This window comes from Solenopsis invicta, chromosome 11, assembly GCF_016802725.1.
Source record: "Solenopsis invicta isolate M01_SB chromosome 11, UNIL_Sinv_3.0, whole genome shotgun sequence".
In the NCBI taxonomy this organism is placed as follows: Eukaryota; Metazoa; Arthropoda; class Insecta; order Hymenoptera; family Formicidae; genus Solenopsis; species Solenopsis invicta.
In genome coordinates this window covers 11,977,916-11,991,689 of record NC_052674.1, presented here as the reverse complement: position 1 = coordinate 11,991,689, position 13,774 = coordinate 11,977,916, and the positions used below count along the sequence as shown (strand labels likewise).

The 13,774-nt window shown below is 32.9% G+C and overlaps 2 protein-coding genes across 3 annotated transcripts; one reads left to right on the top strand and one right to left on the bottom strand.

The window, feature by feature from the left end:
• Positions 1–1,922: 1,922 nt before the first annotated feature.
• On the bottom strand, positions 1,923–3,807 carry LOC120358915. Of its 2 annotated transcripts, XM_039454747.1 has the most exons (3): positions 2,999–3,329; positions 2,591–2,838; positions 1,923–2,367 (listed from the first exon to the last, which is right to left on the bottom strand). In XM_039454747.1, exons 1-3 carry the CDS (start codon positions 3,061–3,063, stop codon positions 2,198–2,200), a joined length of 483 nt encoding a protein of 160 aa, XP_039310681.1. In that variant the 5' UTR covers positions 3,064–3,329; the 3' UTR covers positions 1,923–2,197. The 2 variants fall into 2 exon arrangements, 1 of the variants encoding a protein (XP_039310681.1); XR_005575799.1 differs by lacking the exon at positions 1,923–2,367 and adding an exon at positions 2,375–2,490 and having other exon boundaries at positions 2,591–3,807.
• A 184-nt stretch (positions 3,808–3,991) lies between these two features.
• Positions 3,992–13,035, top strand: LOC105200590 (Golgi apparatus protein 1). The gene is made up of 15 exons (XM_011168225.3): positions 3,992–4,149; positions 4,293–4,653; positions 4,725–5,290; positions 5,955–6,372; positions 6,565–6,666; positions 6,926–7,204; positions 7,534–7,703; positions 8,180–8,297; positions 8,358–8,554; positions 8,631–8,850; positions 9,110–9,436; positions 9,521–9,700; positions 9,865–10,093; positions 11,258–11,364; positions 11,464–13,035. The coding sequence occupies exons 2-15, from the start codon at positions 4,339–4,341 to the stop codon at positions 11,626–11,628; spliced, it is 3,393 nt and encodes a 1,130-aa protein (XP_011166527.1). The 5' UTR covers positions 3,992–4,149; positions 4,293–4,338; the 3' UTR covers positions 11,629–13,035.
• Positions 13,036–13,774: the final 739 nt, after the last annotated feature.

Below are 13,774 nucleotides of genomic sequence, written 5' to 3'. Positions count from 1 at the left end.
AACAATTTGTGGACTTAATAATTCTATTTATTTCTTGTTTTGGAAAAAATTCTTGTATATCAATGGTTGTTTTTAAAATTTTTAAGAACTTTATTTTTTATTATTAAAATTATCGTAAAATTTATTACGATATTTATATTTGTAATGTTATTTCAAATATTATTTTATTATTAAATACTATTAATCTTTATATTTTACACAAACTGTTTAATTTTTATTAATTTTTTACAATGAGCGCAGTTAGTCTTTCGTGTCGTGTTGTATTTAATAACATTTATTTACAGCGGTAACTATCTACAAGAAAAGAGACAGAGTGAAAATATAAAACGTCCGACAAAGACAGTTATATCAGGTGTACAGACTTTAGAAAGTGAAATACTTCAACTTTTCACAGTTGGCAGCCCTCTGGAATAAGAGGCAGAAAAACGACAGAGAGCGCAGATTTTAGAGAAAGAAGGCTGCAAATTGAGCACACCATGCTATCCCTTCCACCATGTACTAGTACAGTGTAGTGCAGTGTAGTGTAGTTAAAAGAATGGGTTATAGCCTCATTTTTCCTCCGCGTCCATTTATCCAACCGCACGTACAATTACCCAAGGCCCGAGAAATTTTTTCGTTTAACCACTTGCTTCTTTTTGCTGAATATAGCATTACCAAATAAAAAATTGTTCAATATGACAATACATAATGATAAAAAAATGTTTAAAGTTTCTATTTCTGTACTCGTATCAATTTCAACTTTAAAAATCACTTCACTGCGATAAATTTCCCTTAGGTGCGTGCAATTTACCTACTTTCCCCTACGAAAACTCGCACCGTGTAAAGCACTGCCAGTACCATTGCCCGTACGTACGGTAGCAAGTAAGAAAATCCAGTTAGAAATCCAGTAAGAAAAAACGTATCGTCTGCGGCAGGCTTAAGGTGCGAATTCATGCAGCGATAAATCGCTGGCGACTTTCCCCTTCTACCTCGATTTTCCCCTTCTACACATACTTGTGCCGAATCCGTTGGAATCCGTCGACAAATCGTCAGAAGTTCAACTTGGTTGAACTTCAGCGACAAGTTGACACAATCGTGAGCAGTATGGAATCTTCAAATACCAGTTTAGGAACGGATACGTGAAAAAAGCTATGATCCTGACGGTCTTTTAAGTATGGAGCTACCCAATACTGTTTCTTTTTGTAATGCCGTTTCTCTTGTGTTTTTTGCAATTCCAACATTATAGCAGTTGTAATCACTATTCGTCTCTTTTTAATTGCTCTTGCTACTGCTGTTCCCAAAATATTTGCGCATTCAGCAGAATACACCTTATTTGAACGTATTGTCACTTTTATTTTTCTTCACTCTTCAATTTCTATTAAAAATAATACTTATTACTCTGTAATTATTAACTAATAATTTACTGAGTTGATTGCGCCTATTGACACTAAACGCCTATTGCGCCTTTTGCAATCAACTCAGTAAATTATTAGTTAATAATTACAGATTAATAAGTATTATTTTTAATAAAAATAATACTTATTTTATTTTATACTTTTTTAATACTTTTTTTTATATTTATTGTACTTTTAGTCGCTAGCGATTTGTCGCCACATGAATATGTACTAGGAGAAAAGCGACAGATACTTGAGGCTGGCGTTACTTTTCCCCCACTTCTTCCAAGTCGCCAGCGATTTATCGCTGCATGAATTCGCAGCTTTAGGGCCACTTGCATCAACGCCGATTAACTTAATCGCTGATTAGTCTATCGGAATCATATATGTAATACTCCTATATTGCTAGTTCCGTATCTTCACAATGAGCGGGACGAGCCCCGTAAAAAAGAGATGCACGAATTCCAAATATGGGCATGGACGGTCAAGCCTCATTATGCGCAGGCGCGTCTATTGAGTGAGTGTGAGCGAGAGACAAGGATTAGGAAATGAGACGGAAAGGACGCGAAACAGAAAAAACATTACCCGGTCGCGACCGAATGCTTATTTGCAACTTCTAACGGATAAATGTTAATTAACGAATAATAATATTTGAAGAGAATGATTGAAATTATAGGTGTAGGGTTTTTCATTTTAATGGACATTCTAAAATATCTCGAGAATAAGATATGGAATAGGAAAATGTAATCTTTTTAGATAAAAGCGTTTTTAATAGTTCAAGCAAGTCATTATTACTGTTATTAATAAATCAACATGGATTACGTTCAACTAAAGCTATAACAACTCCTTTCAGTATTTAGTACCCTCAAGAAAAATAGTTTAGTTTTAAATTTACGTGTCTCATCCATCACATTCTTGGATGTTGAAAATTCCAGTTCTCCTACATTTGAAACTGATGTGAAATCTGGAGGAACATCAATAGAAGGCACTGATTCTATAAAACAATATAAATAATGTTGAACCATAGCTGTAACAATACTCATTGTATAATCAGATGTTAACTGGAACTGCAGTTCGGCAGCTGAAGGATTTGGAACATCAATAGAAGGCACTAATCCTATAAAACAATATGAATAATGTTGAACCATAGCTGTAACAATTCTGTTGTCAGTATTTACTACCCTCAATAAAAAAAATTTGTATGTTTTCAATCTTACGTGTCTCGTCCATTATAATCTCAGATGTTGACTGGAACTGCAATTCGGCAGCTGGAGGATTTGGCACATTAACTGAAGGCACTGCTCCTGGTTTCAATAACCACTTTCTGCTACACAGTCCTATGCTATTTTTATAATCACTTGGTACAAAGTGATCGGAGCAAATGTGTACATGTATCACATTGTCCTTGTCAGATAATTTGCAGGCATGTAACCACTGTGCCCGAATGCTCACCTCTTTTGGAAATCTACAAATAATTATTATTTATTCCATCATGCTGTTAACTGCTTGATAATCCAATCATGTGTTACAGTAAATCTAGTGTAATAATGCTATGCAAATAAGTTGAATTAGAGAAAATAAGTATAACGTTTTATAAATACACATTTTACATGTAAGATATTTACTTGTGCATTGCAAAATTTCCATCCTTTGCTGCCTTTTTCTGACACAAAAAACAAATTCGCACCATTGTAAATTTTTTCTTTGGTTTGTCTCACTTGGGACGCTTATAATATGCGTTGTTTACCGTCGCACACACGCACAAATCACGAAAACAGGTTATGTGAAAATCGCGCCTAATGGTGTTTTAAAAAATGTAACCGCATGCGCACAAATCAGCTGGGCCGTTCGCGAGAGAGAGGCTATTATACGTCTGCACCGTAATGTTTGGGCTGACGGTCAACACTCTTCTAGCAATATAGGAGTATTACATATATGATCGGAATTGACCAATCGCATTTGTCGTTTTTACTTAACGACAAATACGATTGGTCAATTCCGATAGACTAATCAGCGATTAAGTTAATCGGCGTTGGTGCAAGTGGCCCTTAATGCAGTCCCTCAATGGTGCCGCGTGTTCGTCTGGGCTCAATACACCTCATAAGTGCATATTGGGTGTACATACACAAAGGCCGGTATTCATAGTCGATTCTTATATCAAGATCGTTTTAAGTAACGTCTTAAGATGCTAATACGGCTCTCTGATTGGTTGATAGCATCTTAAGGTGATACTTAAGATGATCTTAAATATAAGAATCGACTATGAATACCGGCCAAAGTGGACCCGAGAAAATAGTCGGAGCCAGTTTGTATGCCACCGGTAAGGTGGCACACCGGTGCGCCCCAGCTGAAATCGCTATAAGAATCACTTTGTACATTACTGTCTATTATACTTTAATTGTAGAGAAGAATTTTTAAATCTGTAAATGCAATTAGAAGAAACGGCGTACACGAAAATTAACGTTCAGTCGATAAAAAAGGCTTTAGCATACCCTTCACTATCGATAATGTATATACTGTGAATAGTATACTCTATGTCCTGAAAGATGACGTTGTAAAAATATACGTCCGGTGGCCTCGCTCCACCTCGTTCTGTGCTGCTCTATGTGCTGTATTACTCCGCAATCTCCACACCAATCATATTTTCTCGCTGACAATTACCGATACTAATACTTGCGCGTACATGACGTTCACGTAATACGATAGATGATCAACAAGCACAAAAAAGAAGAAGAAATAACAAAAAAGTCGGCCGTGGCGTAAAGAGATCTACAAGGTCGTGCTCTTCTCTTTTGTTAACTTCCTTTTTAGTTAAACAATATTCTGATTTATCTCTCTCTGATGTTAAGGAAATCTCTATGATTAAGTGACATTAAACTAATTCTGAATGAACTGCGTTCAATGAAGTATTCTTTACAGGATTTGTAATGATGATTCGCTAAAGAGTGAGGCTTGAGTGTCGAGAATGGAACACACAAGGCAAGTACTATCAGCGATATTCATCCTGTCGGTGTTGCATTGCACAGTGTCAACGTATTTCGGAGATGTGTTCGCGCAGCAGGCCGACGAGCCCTCCAAAATCGGTTGGCTCTTCTCCGACAGTTCTGTTCGAACCAAAAGAATTCAGAGAGCTATATCTGAACATAAGAGAGAATCTGAAGACGATGGTTCACCGAAGATCATCAACGGACAGTGCCGCGATAAATTGAATCGCCTTTGCGGTGATATAGATGGGAACAACGACGAGCTTATGCTGCTCGAATGTATTCAGACTTTCAAGGTGTGTATTGTTGCTCAAAAGAGCAGAGGCGAGTATCAGAGATCTAATAATTGTCGTTACAAACTTTGCAGCCTACCGAAATATCTGGGATCAATCAGAAGTGTCAGGAGGCAATTTGGTCTTACATCCAGAACATTACAAATAATCAAAACATAGAGAGGCTAGCCAGAAAAGCATGCGGTGCACAATTAGATAGTCTACATTGCTCCAATCCGACAGATAAAATCCATGGGGCTTATTTGTCTTGCTTGATCGATAAGCGAGAGATGGTCAGAGATTCCGACTGCATCACTTACATTCAGAGATTAGAATCGATTGCTTTCAGTGACTTCAGAATTTTGACTCCCTTCAAGACAGATTGTGCAAAAGATATTAAACAGTTCAAATGTGACAGTTTACAGCCATACAGAGATATATCGCAAGGTCAGATATTAGCCTGCCTGCAAGAACATATTGAGCAGCTGCAGCATGAGTGTAGGAGGCATATTCTTTATGTATCTGAAATTCAAGCTGAAAATATTAAATTGGATCGTCAGCTCTACATGGCATGTACTCACGATCACATTAAGTTCTGTCCTAACATTCGACCAGGCAGTGGTCAAGTCTACAAATGTTTAATGAAATTCAAAACTGATAGGTATATACTTAGATGTTAATGATTTAAATATATGATAATATGATACAATTTCAAACATAGTATACTTTGGAACAAATTAAAATTTTCAAGGTTCAACTTTGCACCAATTCTTATTTTATGATGTCAAACATTTACTTGTTTGTTCATTGCATAAAATTTGTATGGAAAGCTTTTTTTTATTCAAGAATACACTTTTGAACACGATTTTACATGAAATGTTTAGGTATAAATCTGAACACTGTACAATTTCAAATAGTGTTTAATAATAATATTTCTTTTTATCAATTTTTTTTCACAAAATATAAATGCTAAAAAAATCATTTATTTGCAAGAAATATAAATTGCATCAGGCTGTGTTCAAAATTGTGATTTATTGTGATACAGTTTTAAACACTTATCTGAAATAAGTTAAATTACAACTGTGATCATGTCAACAATAATTTTTTTTATTTATATGTTAATTCAGATTGCAAACTTTTTGTTTACATTAAAGTTTAAATATATTAGAGTTTATATTGTGTATTTAAAAAATTAAAATATATGTTAACAGTTTGAAATTGATTCCACTTTATCCTATGAGAAGCTAAATGTTATAATATTATTTTAATAGATTTATTAATTCTATACAAATTTTCTTTATATCAAAATGTTTTTATATTCACAGATCCATGACTGCACAATGTCAGGAACAGTTAACAAGGCGAGAAAAGCTTATAGCTTCTGACTATAAAATCAGCAAGGGTCTAGTTAAAGCATGTAAGGAGGATATTAGAAATAATCATTGCAGGCGATCCGTGTCTGAAGACAAAGAAATCAAGTTAGCACAAATCTTGCTCTGTCTGGAGTCGGCCATGAAAAACGGCAGCAAAATTGATGGAAATTGTCAAGCGGAAATGTTTGATCACAGGAAACTGCTGATGGAAGATTACAGACTATCACCAGAGATTGTGCACAAATGTGCTAATGATATTACAACTTTTTGCAATAGTCTCGAAGTCGGCGGTGCTACAATACACTGTTTGATGGAGCATACAAGAACAAGGAAAAGGAAATCAAGAGTTGCGCCTGAATGCCAAAGAGCGGTAAATAATCGATAAAAATTTAAGAAAAAACCATAGGTTAGGTAGAAGAAATTAAGAATATTAAAATTAAACTTTTTCAAGATTATAATAATATATTTGTTTATAAAATTTTTTACATTGTGCTAACATTTCTAAGAACACTATATTAATATTTCATATTCTTTAAAAATGTTGTGTATTATATAATTTTAGTTGGAAGAGTTAATTATAGAAGCTGATGCTGGCGAAGATTGGAGAATTGATCCAGTTCTAAGAGAACAATGTCAACCTGTAGTCAATTTAGCTTGTAGAGACGTAAGTGATTTATTTTTACATACACATGTAAAAATTTTAATCCAGTACAAATAACCCGAGACACTACCGTGTTTCTTAATGGAAACTACATATAAGAAATTGTGGGCTGTGTATGAAATTTTAAACCTATATATTTTTTTTTATAGTTTTTATACTTTGCTTTTCAAGTATACTTAACAGATAGTGAATTTATCAAAATTTATTTGTCACTCTGTATATATTTATGTATGTTTATTTAGTACCTTAATATCTAATTTAGGTGCACGGCGGAGATGCCAGAGTGATATCTTGTTTAATGGAGCAATTAGGAACGGAGAGAATGACCGAGGCTTGTGAGACGGCTTTAGTGCAAATACAGTACTTTATCGCTAGAGATTTCAAACTCGATCCACAATTGTACAGAGCGTGCAAGTTCGACGCCGTGCGGTTATGTCATGCAAGAAATGCATGGGCTGGTAACGGCAAACAAATGGATCCTGAGACTGGACCTTTAGTACTGCCGTGCTTGTATCGGCATGTGTATCAGAAAAATATGACGGTAAGATTATCAAAATTATTAAATGCATAATTAATTATAAAAAAAAACTATTGAAGTGTAGTACTCTCAAAATTGTCAATTAATTGAATTATTCTGGGCTAATAAGAGTAATTGCGGGTTAGTGCTTAGGAATAATAACAATTTTATTGTCTTCACATAAAAAACTGCAGTTACTCTTATTAGCCTATTATAATTTAATTAATTGCATAATTAATTCTTAATTAGAGTAATTTAATAATTTAGTTTTCAGACAGTAACAATTCAAGTTAACATTTTATTATTATTTTTCTCAGAAATGTTCTTAATTTTTTTTTGTATGTTTTATTTAGTTGAGAGCAGATTGCTTGGAAGAGATTAGAAGAGTCATGAGACAGCGTGCTATGAATGTCGACTTGCAACCCGAGATAGAAGAAGTGTGCTTTTATGAACTGGCGTCATTTTGTTATGACAAAACTGCAAAAGGAGAAGAGATTCTATGTTTGCAGGATAATTTAGAGAAGTACTGAGTATTTTTAAAATTATATGTTGAAAAAAGTTTTATGCTATTTTGCTGATAAATTTTTATTATTTTGTAATTACTATTTTTTTTATGAGTTCTTCCATGATATCAATAACAGAGTATTTTTTAAAGCTTTTTCAGAAATAGTTTTAAACTAATTCTCTGATATTAATTCCTGTTAGATACAAAGATATTAAATTTCTTGATGACACATAAATATGCTAATATCAGTCTACAGAAGACCTTGGTGGCTAATAATACTTTTTGTGTGAATTTTTTTACAATCTTCAGCTCATATAAACTATGCATCGCATATTTATTACATTATTTATTAATTTAATTTATAATATTACACATTCTGCTTTGGTTAAAGACTGTGTTTTAAAACACAGATATTGGTTTTCTCATCTTTGTTTAATTTTTTTATCACTTCTAATTTTACTTATTTTTCTTGATCGAATTTATGTTAATTACAGTTTGAAAGAAAAATGCAAGTTTGCAGTTGGAAATTTTACTGAGGAACAGGCTGAGCGTGTTGAGTTGAATCCCATAATTTCTTCCGCGTGTCAACATATTATGGAACGTCACTGCGAGGTACGCCTTGAATTATCCGATTTACTTCATCATTTTGTCAATGATGTCATTGTGTTTTAGGAGGTATTAAAATATGGAAAAGATGAAGGAGACATGATGGAATGTCTTATCGAGCATAAAAACGAATTGGATGCACGTACCGATTACAAATGTAAAGCAGCTGTGGAACATTTCCAACTGATATCTTTAAAGAACTATCATTTTACATACAAATTTAAGGAGGCATGCAGACCTTACGTTAAGAGATGGTGTCCTAAGTAACTCAATTTCTTAATACACAAAATTTACACATTTTTGAACTTAAAACTAAATTATATTATCTTTATAATATAGATCGAAGACGAAAGCCGATGTGATAGAATGCTTAAGTTCAATTGTGCAGGAAGATATAATGAAGGACTCTCAACATCGTGTAATGAAAGATTGCAGACAACAACTGCGAGCGCAACTTTATCAGCAACGAGAGAACATTCACTTTGATCCTATTTTACAATCGACCTGTACAGCAGACATCAAACAATTTTGTTTTAATGTGGAACCAGGCAATTCACAGGTAATGACAATGATTTAGTATTTATTTTTTGTTATATTTATATTGTACATGTAACTGGGAGAAAAATTTTTAATTGGATTTTACATTAAAAAAGATTTAGAACATGCATGCAATTATTATGTTTTAATTTTTTGGTACTCATTAACAAATAGTATCTGTTTTTTGTTTTCTAAATTACTTGCTCTTTAATTGAACGACTACTTTAAGCAAATTTTGTTTGTGTTTGTGAAACACATTACTGAAATTTAGGTTGTTTTAGGTATTAGAATGTCTGGCATCACACAAGTCTAAACTATCGGACATGTGTCATAAACAGCTGTTCAAAGTAAGGAAACAGGAGTTTCAAGATAGCTCCAGTGATGTTCCTTTGCTGAGCATCTGTCGAGCCATGATCAAACAATACTGCCACGATGTGAGCAAATCACAAACTTTAGATTGCCTTAAGAGATACAAAGATGAACTCACTTTTGACGATAAGTGCAAAAACATTGTTGTTCGAAGAATGATTGAGCAGAATACAGATTATAGGTTCAATACTGCGTTGCAAAATGCGTGTGGCTCTGACATTGATAAGCATTGTAAAGAGGTAAAGAGAAGAAAATAAAATCTTTATGTAAAAGCTTGATAGCTTGTTAATAATTAATTAATTCATGAATACGTATTATTTTAGGTATTAATACACGAACGCACTGATAAAGAACTCGAAGGAAAGGTAATTAGATGTTTAAAGATCAGATTTCGGGAATCGAAGCTGACGACTAAATGCGAGCACCAAATGGCTAATATTCTCAGAGAAGCTGCATTAAATTACCATTTAAATCCGTTGTTAGCAACGATGTGTGCGCACGAGGTAAAAAATCATAGAATCACAATTTACAATTTATCCCAAGAAATTTGAAATATTTATATTGAATAACTTATATTAAATATTTTGAATGTAATTATTATGTAAAATTTTAGTTATTTTAGGATTTAATTTTAATTAAGTTTACAAAATTCTCTTGCTTTCATTAGATTGAAACTATATGTCGGTCGGATGAAAGCGAACCTGGTGCCGTCGAAGAGTGTCTTAAAAGCAAATTTAATGCCGGAAATCGAGAAATGAGGGAAGAATGTCGTTTGGAAGTTGCAGATCTGATAGAGCAAACGAAGGCTGATATAAACGTTGATCCATTGTTGCAGAAAGCTTGTGCCGTTGATATTAGCAAATATTGCAGTGCTGTACCTCAAGGCGCGGGAAGACGTACGTAATATATTACTTTTTTTATTAATAACTACAAACTAGAAATCACGAAATAATTTAGCTAAAAATATAGTTTTAAGGGTTCCAAAAAACCCGTTTTTTTTTCTATTTTTTCATGGATTTTTTTGGTTTTTTCCCCAAGAATATAACAATTTATTGGAAAAATTCAAAAAGTGTTGTACTATGGTGGTAACCTACCAGTATCAAAATTATCTATTTTACAATATGATTTCTTAACTCTAGCTCGCCACACTTATTTTTGAGTCTATAATTCGCTATACTCCTGTCTGTGAGACAGCTCGATTTTTCGTTTTATCACTTTTTAATTAATATTTTTAAATTTGTATTGTAAAAATTAAAAATATATAGTCTAAATACCATGTTCATAAGATAATGGCAGGTTGAAGAAATGATTTGAATTTAAAATGATTAAATTTATAACAAAATATGGAAAAAGTAAACTATAAAACTATGCTTCAAGAGTTCATCGAACTGAAGTATTGCGAATTAAAGTTAAAAATTTGTGTTAATGAGAAATTACTACAGAATGGACCATATAAAGTTAAATTAAGTTAGTTTCTGTATTTAAAGTTTTTATTTATGATAATGTTAAGTATGAAACGAAAAGCAAAGTACATAAAAATAAATGAAAACAAAATTAATGTATTTTTTAAATAAAATAAAACGTATGCTTCTTGATAATTGCTAATATTTAAAATTTTTCAGAAAATAATTAACATAAATATTAACTTAAATTAGTTTTTAAACTGATTGTTTGGATTACATTTATTTTTACTGTTTAATAATTAATAATTATTAAACTTTAAGTAATGTAATATAAGATGAAATATAAATTTTAATAAAAAATAAGGCAACTCCTGGATTATATTAAAGCAATGGAAGGCATTAAAAATTAAGTAGCATGTCATTTATATAGCAGAAATAGCCTTTTTTTTTACAAAAAAACCGATTTTTAAAAAATCAAAATTTATCTAGTTTTCTTCAGCGATTTGAAGAAAGCGTTTTTTTCTAACTACAACCAACAGTAAACAGAACTTTTTTGAATTCATATCTACTAAATTATATTGATTTTTATATGTGTATATAAATGATAGTAATGTATGATAGTAATTATTAATAATTTTAATAACAATTATATCTCAGATATAATGTGCTTGCAAAATGCGTTGCAAGATAGCAACAAATCTTTGCAACCTGATTGCTACAAGATGTTGACTACGAGAATGGAAATGTTTAAAAATGCTGCCAAGGTCAGTAAAAAATATCATTATACACTTACGTATATTTACTTATTACGTTTTCTCATTGCGTGTTTCGAAATAATTGCATTTTTTTTTATCGCATTACAGTTGATTGCGCCAAATACGTTCGAGGAATTATACTCAACGGTGAATCGTTCCCCCGCGCGGCGTTACTTCTTGATCGTTGGTTTCACCATGATCGGACTGATCTTCATCTTTGGTATGTTTTGCGGCCGAGTGACCAGGCGGACGATGATCATGAAGAATAAGTGACGACACAGCCGGGGCCCGTCCACTAGTGAAATGACTTCGTGAAATTAGTCGAAGGATTGTAATTAACTTTAACACGTGCGTTGATCTGATCGATGACACGGTTCAGTGCAAGTTTACGATAAGAGAAGAAACATCTCAACCTTTTTATACCTTTGTTTACTAAATTTTTTAAAATGCGGATCTTTGTATTAATAATCGGGAAAAGGCTACGAGATTTTTTATGTGGCTGTTAAGTACACGCAATATTATGCAAAACGAAGATTGTAAGCATCTAAGAAAATATGAGTATAAATCGAGAATTTAACAGCGTAAGGAGATTTAAATATTTAGAAATATACTGTACGTTACTGTAACATTATATGATTCCAAAAATACAGGGTGTTCTTTAGGATTTGTAACAAGCTTCAAGAGCTCGTCTCTTTATACTCGTCAAGAAGAATGCTCTTAAGGTTGTTGCAAGACGTAATGAAAGAAACTATATTATTTGATATTGCGGCTTTATACGTAGATTGAGATTACTGCGAGAGATATATTAATTCTGAAGATCGACTTCTAGGATTTTTAATGATTTCTTTTCAAAGAAACAATATTTTTTTTAAGCGTATGATACTACTTTATAGTTTATCTGCAAGAAATTTGTTTGACAAGAATAAAAAACAGTGAAATAAAGTAACCAGCGAATTCATTCGCCTTTGTTCGCGGGGATGCAATTTTCATGAGAGAGAAAGAGAGAGAGAGAGAGAAAGCGAGCAATCGAATGCCAAAGATTCTTGGAAATATATGCTGCCCATGAGACGAGTATGTGTACTGTCGTTGCTCGGAGTCGTCTTTAATTTAAAAGCTCGTACGCGGAGGGAGAGATTGTAAGTGGCGAAAATATAAGAACCTAGTTATTTGAAATGCTGGGTGTTCCATCTTTTTTCCTCCTCCCGGGAGGTTTTGCTCAATCTTCGCGATGCAATTGCAGAGAAAGCGGGAAAGCACGTCCAAGAGTTCGTTGCGATGCCAGTTCTCGAATAACCGATATGAGAAGAGCGACCGTGCAGCAATTATTCCTGAGGGACCGTCGAGGTCATTCCGCAGGAACGACTCCGCGTACGAGTGTGCGAGGGCGAAATATAGACGGGAGAACGGCACGTTTCAGTGACTTTGACGAGCTCTCTGTATTTTGTTTGTGATACGATTCATACGAAGGATGCGAACGAAGAGTGTTTCAAATTGATTTAAATCTAAAGAGACGCGCACTCGATGGGCACAAGTTAGTCCGAGTCTTCCACTCTTCAAGTCTCAGTTCCTCGCCTGTGACTTTAATACGACCGATACACGTATATATGCGTATCTTTGTCGTGCGCATATGACAGCTCTCATGTAAATATATATATATATATAATATATACATACAAGAATTATGTTTTTATTTGCCATGAAATATACATACGTATATATATACATATGTGTAATGATATATGCAGCATCAATTATTTACCACAATTCTGATTATCTTTTTTAGATAAATGAGCAACTTAAATCACTAAATAAATAACTTCGTAAAAGGTATTACTAGCAAAAGCGGAAATTTTTGCGCAGCAATCATTTTAATTCCCTTGAGGTTGAAACGAAAGGCGCATTTTACGCTACAATATTTATAAATTTCGAAAAATAATAAAAATTGTTTATTATTAATTGAATCCTCTATATTTTTAATATTATATATAATATATCTAGTTAAAAATATTGCCAAAAGATTTCAGATTACATGCAACGTTGTATTAAAGTTTACTAAATTGCCGAGGGTTACATGCCATTGATCAGGGCTAAAACTAAATAAATAAATGAAATATTACTGACAAGAATGCAAATTTTTGGGCGATAATCACGCAGAATTTTCTTCAATTCGAAAAGCGCTTATCTTGCTAAACTTAGAAATTAATAATAATTGAGTTTATCAGTAATTATATTCTTCATATTTTTAATATTTAAGAAATAGTATATTTTAAAAATATTCAATATATTTTAAGTATATTACAGAAGATATCTTGGACTAATTGCAATGTTATATTAGATTTTACAAAATTGCCGATCGCGTCTACAGAACACTTTAATCGCTGCTTTAATTGCGGTTCTAAATAAATAAGTAACTTTATAG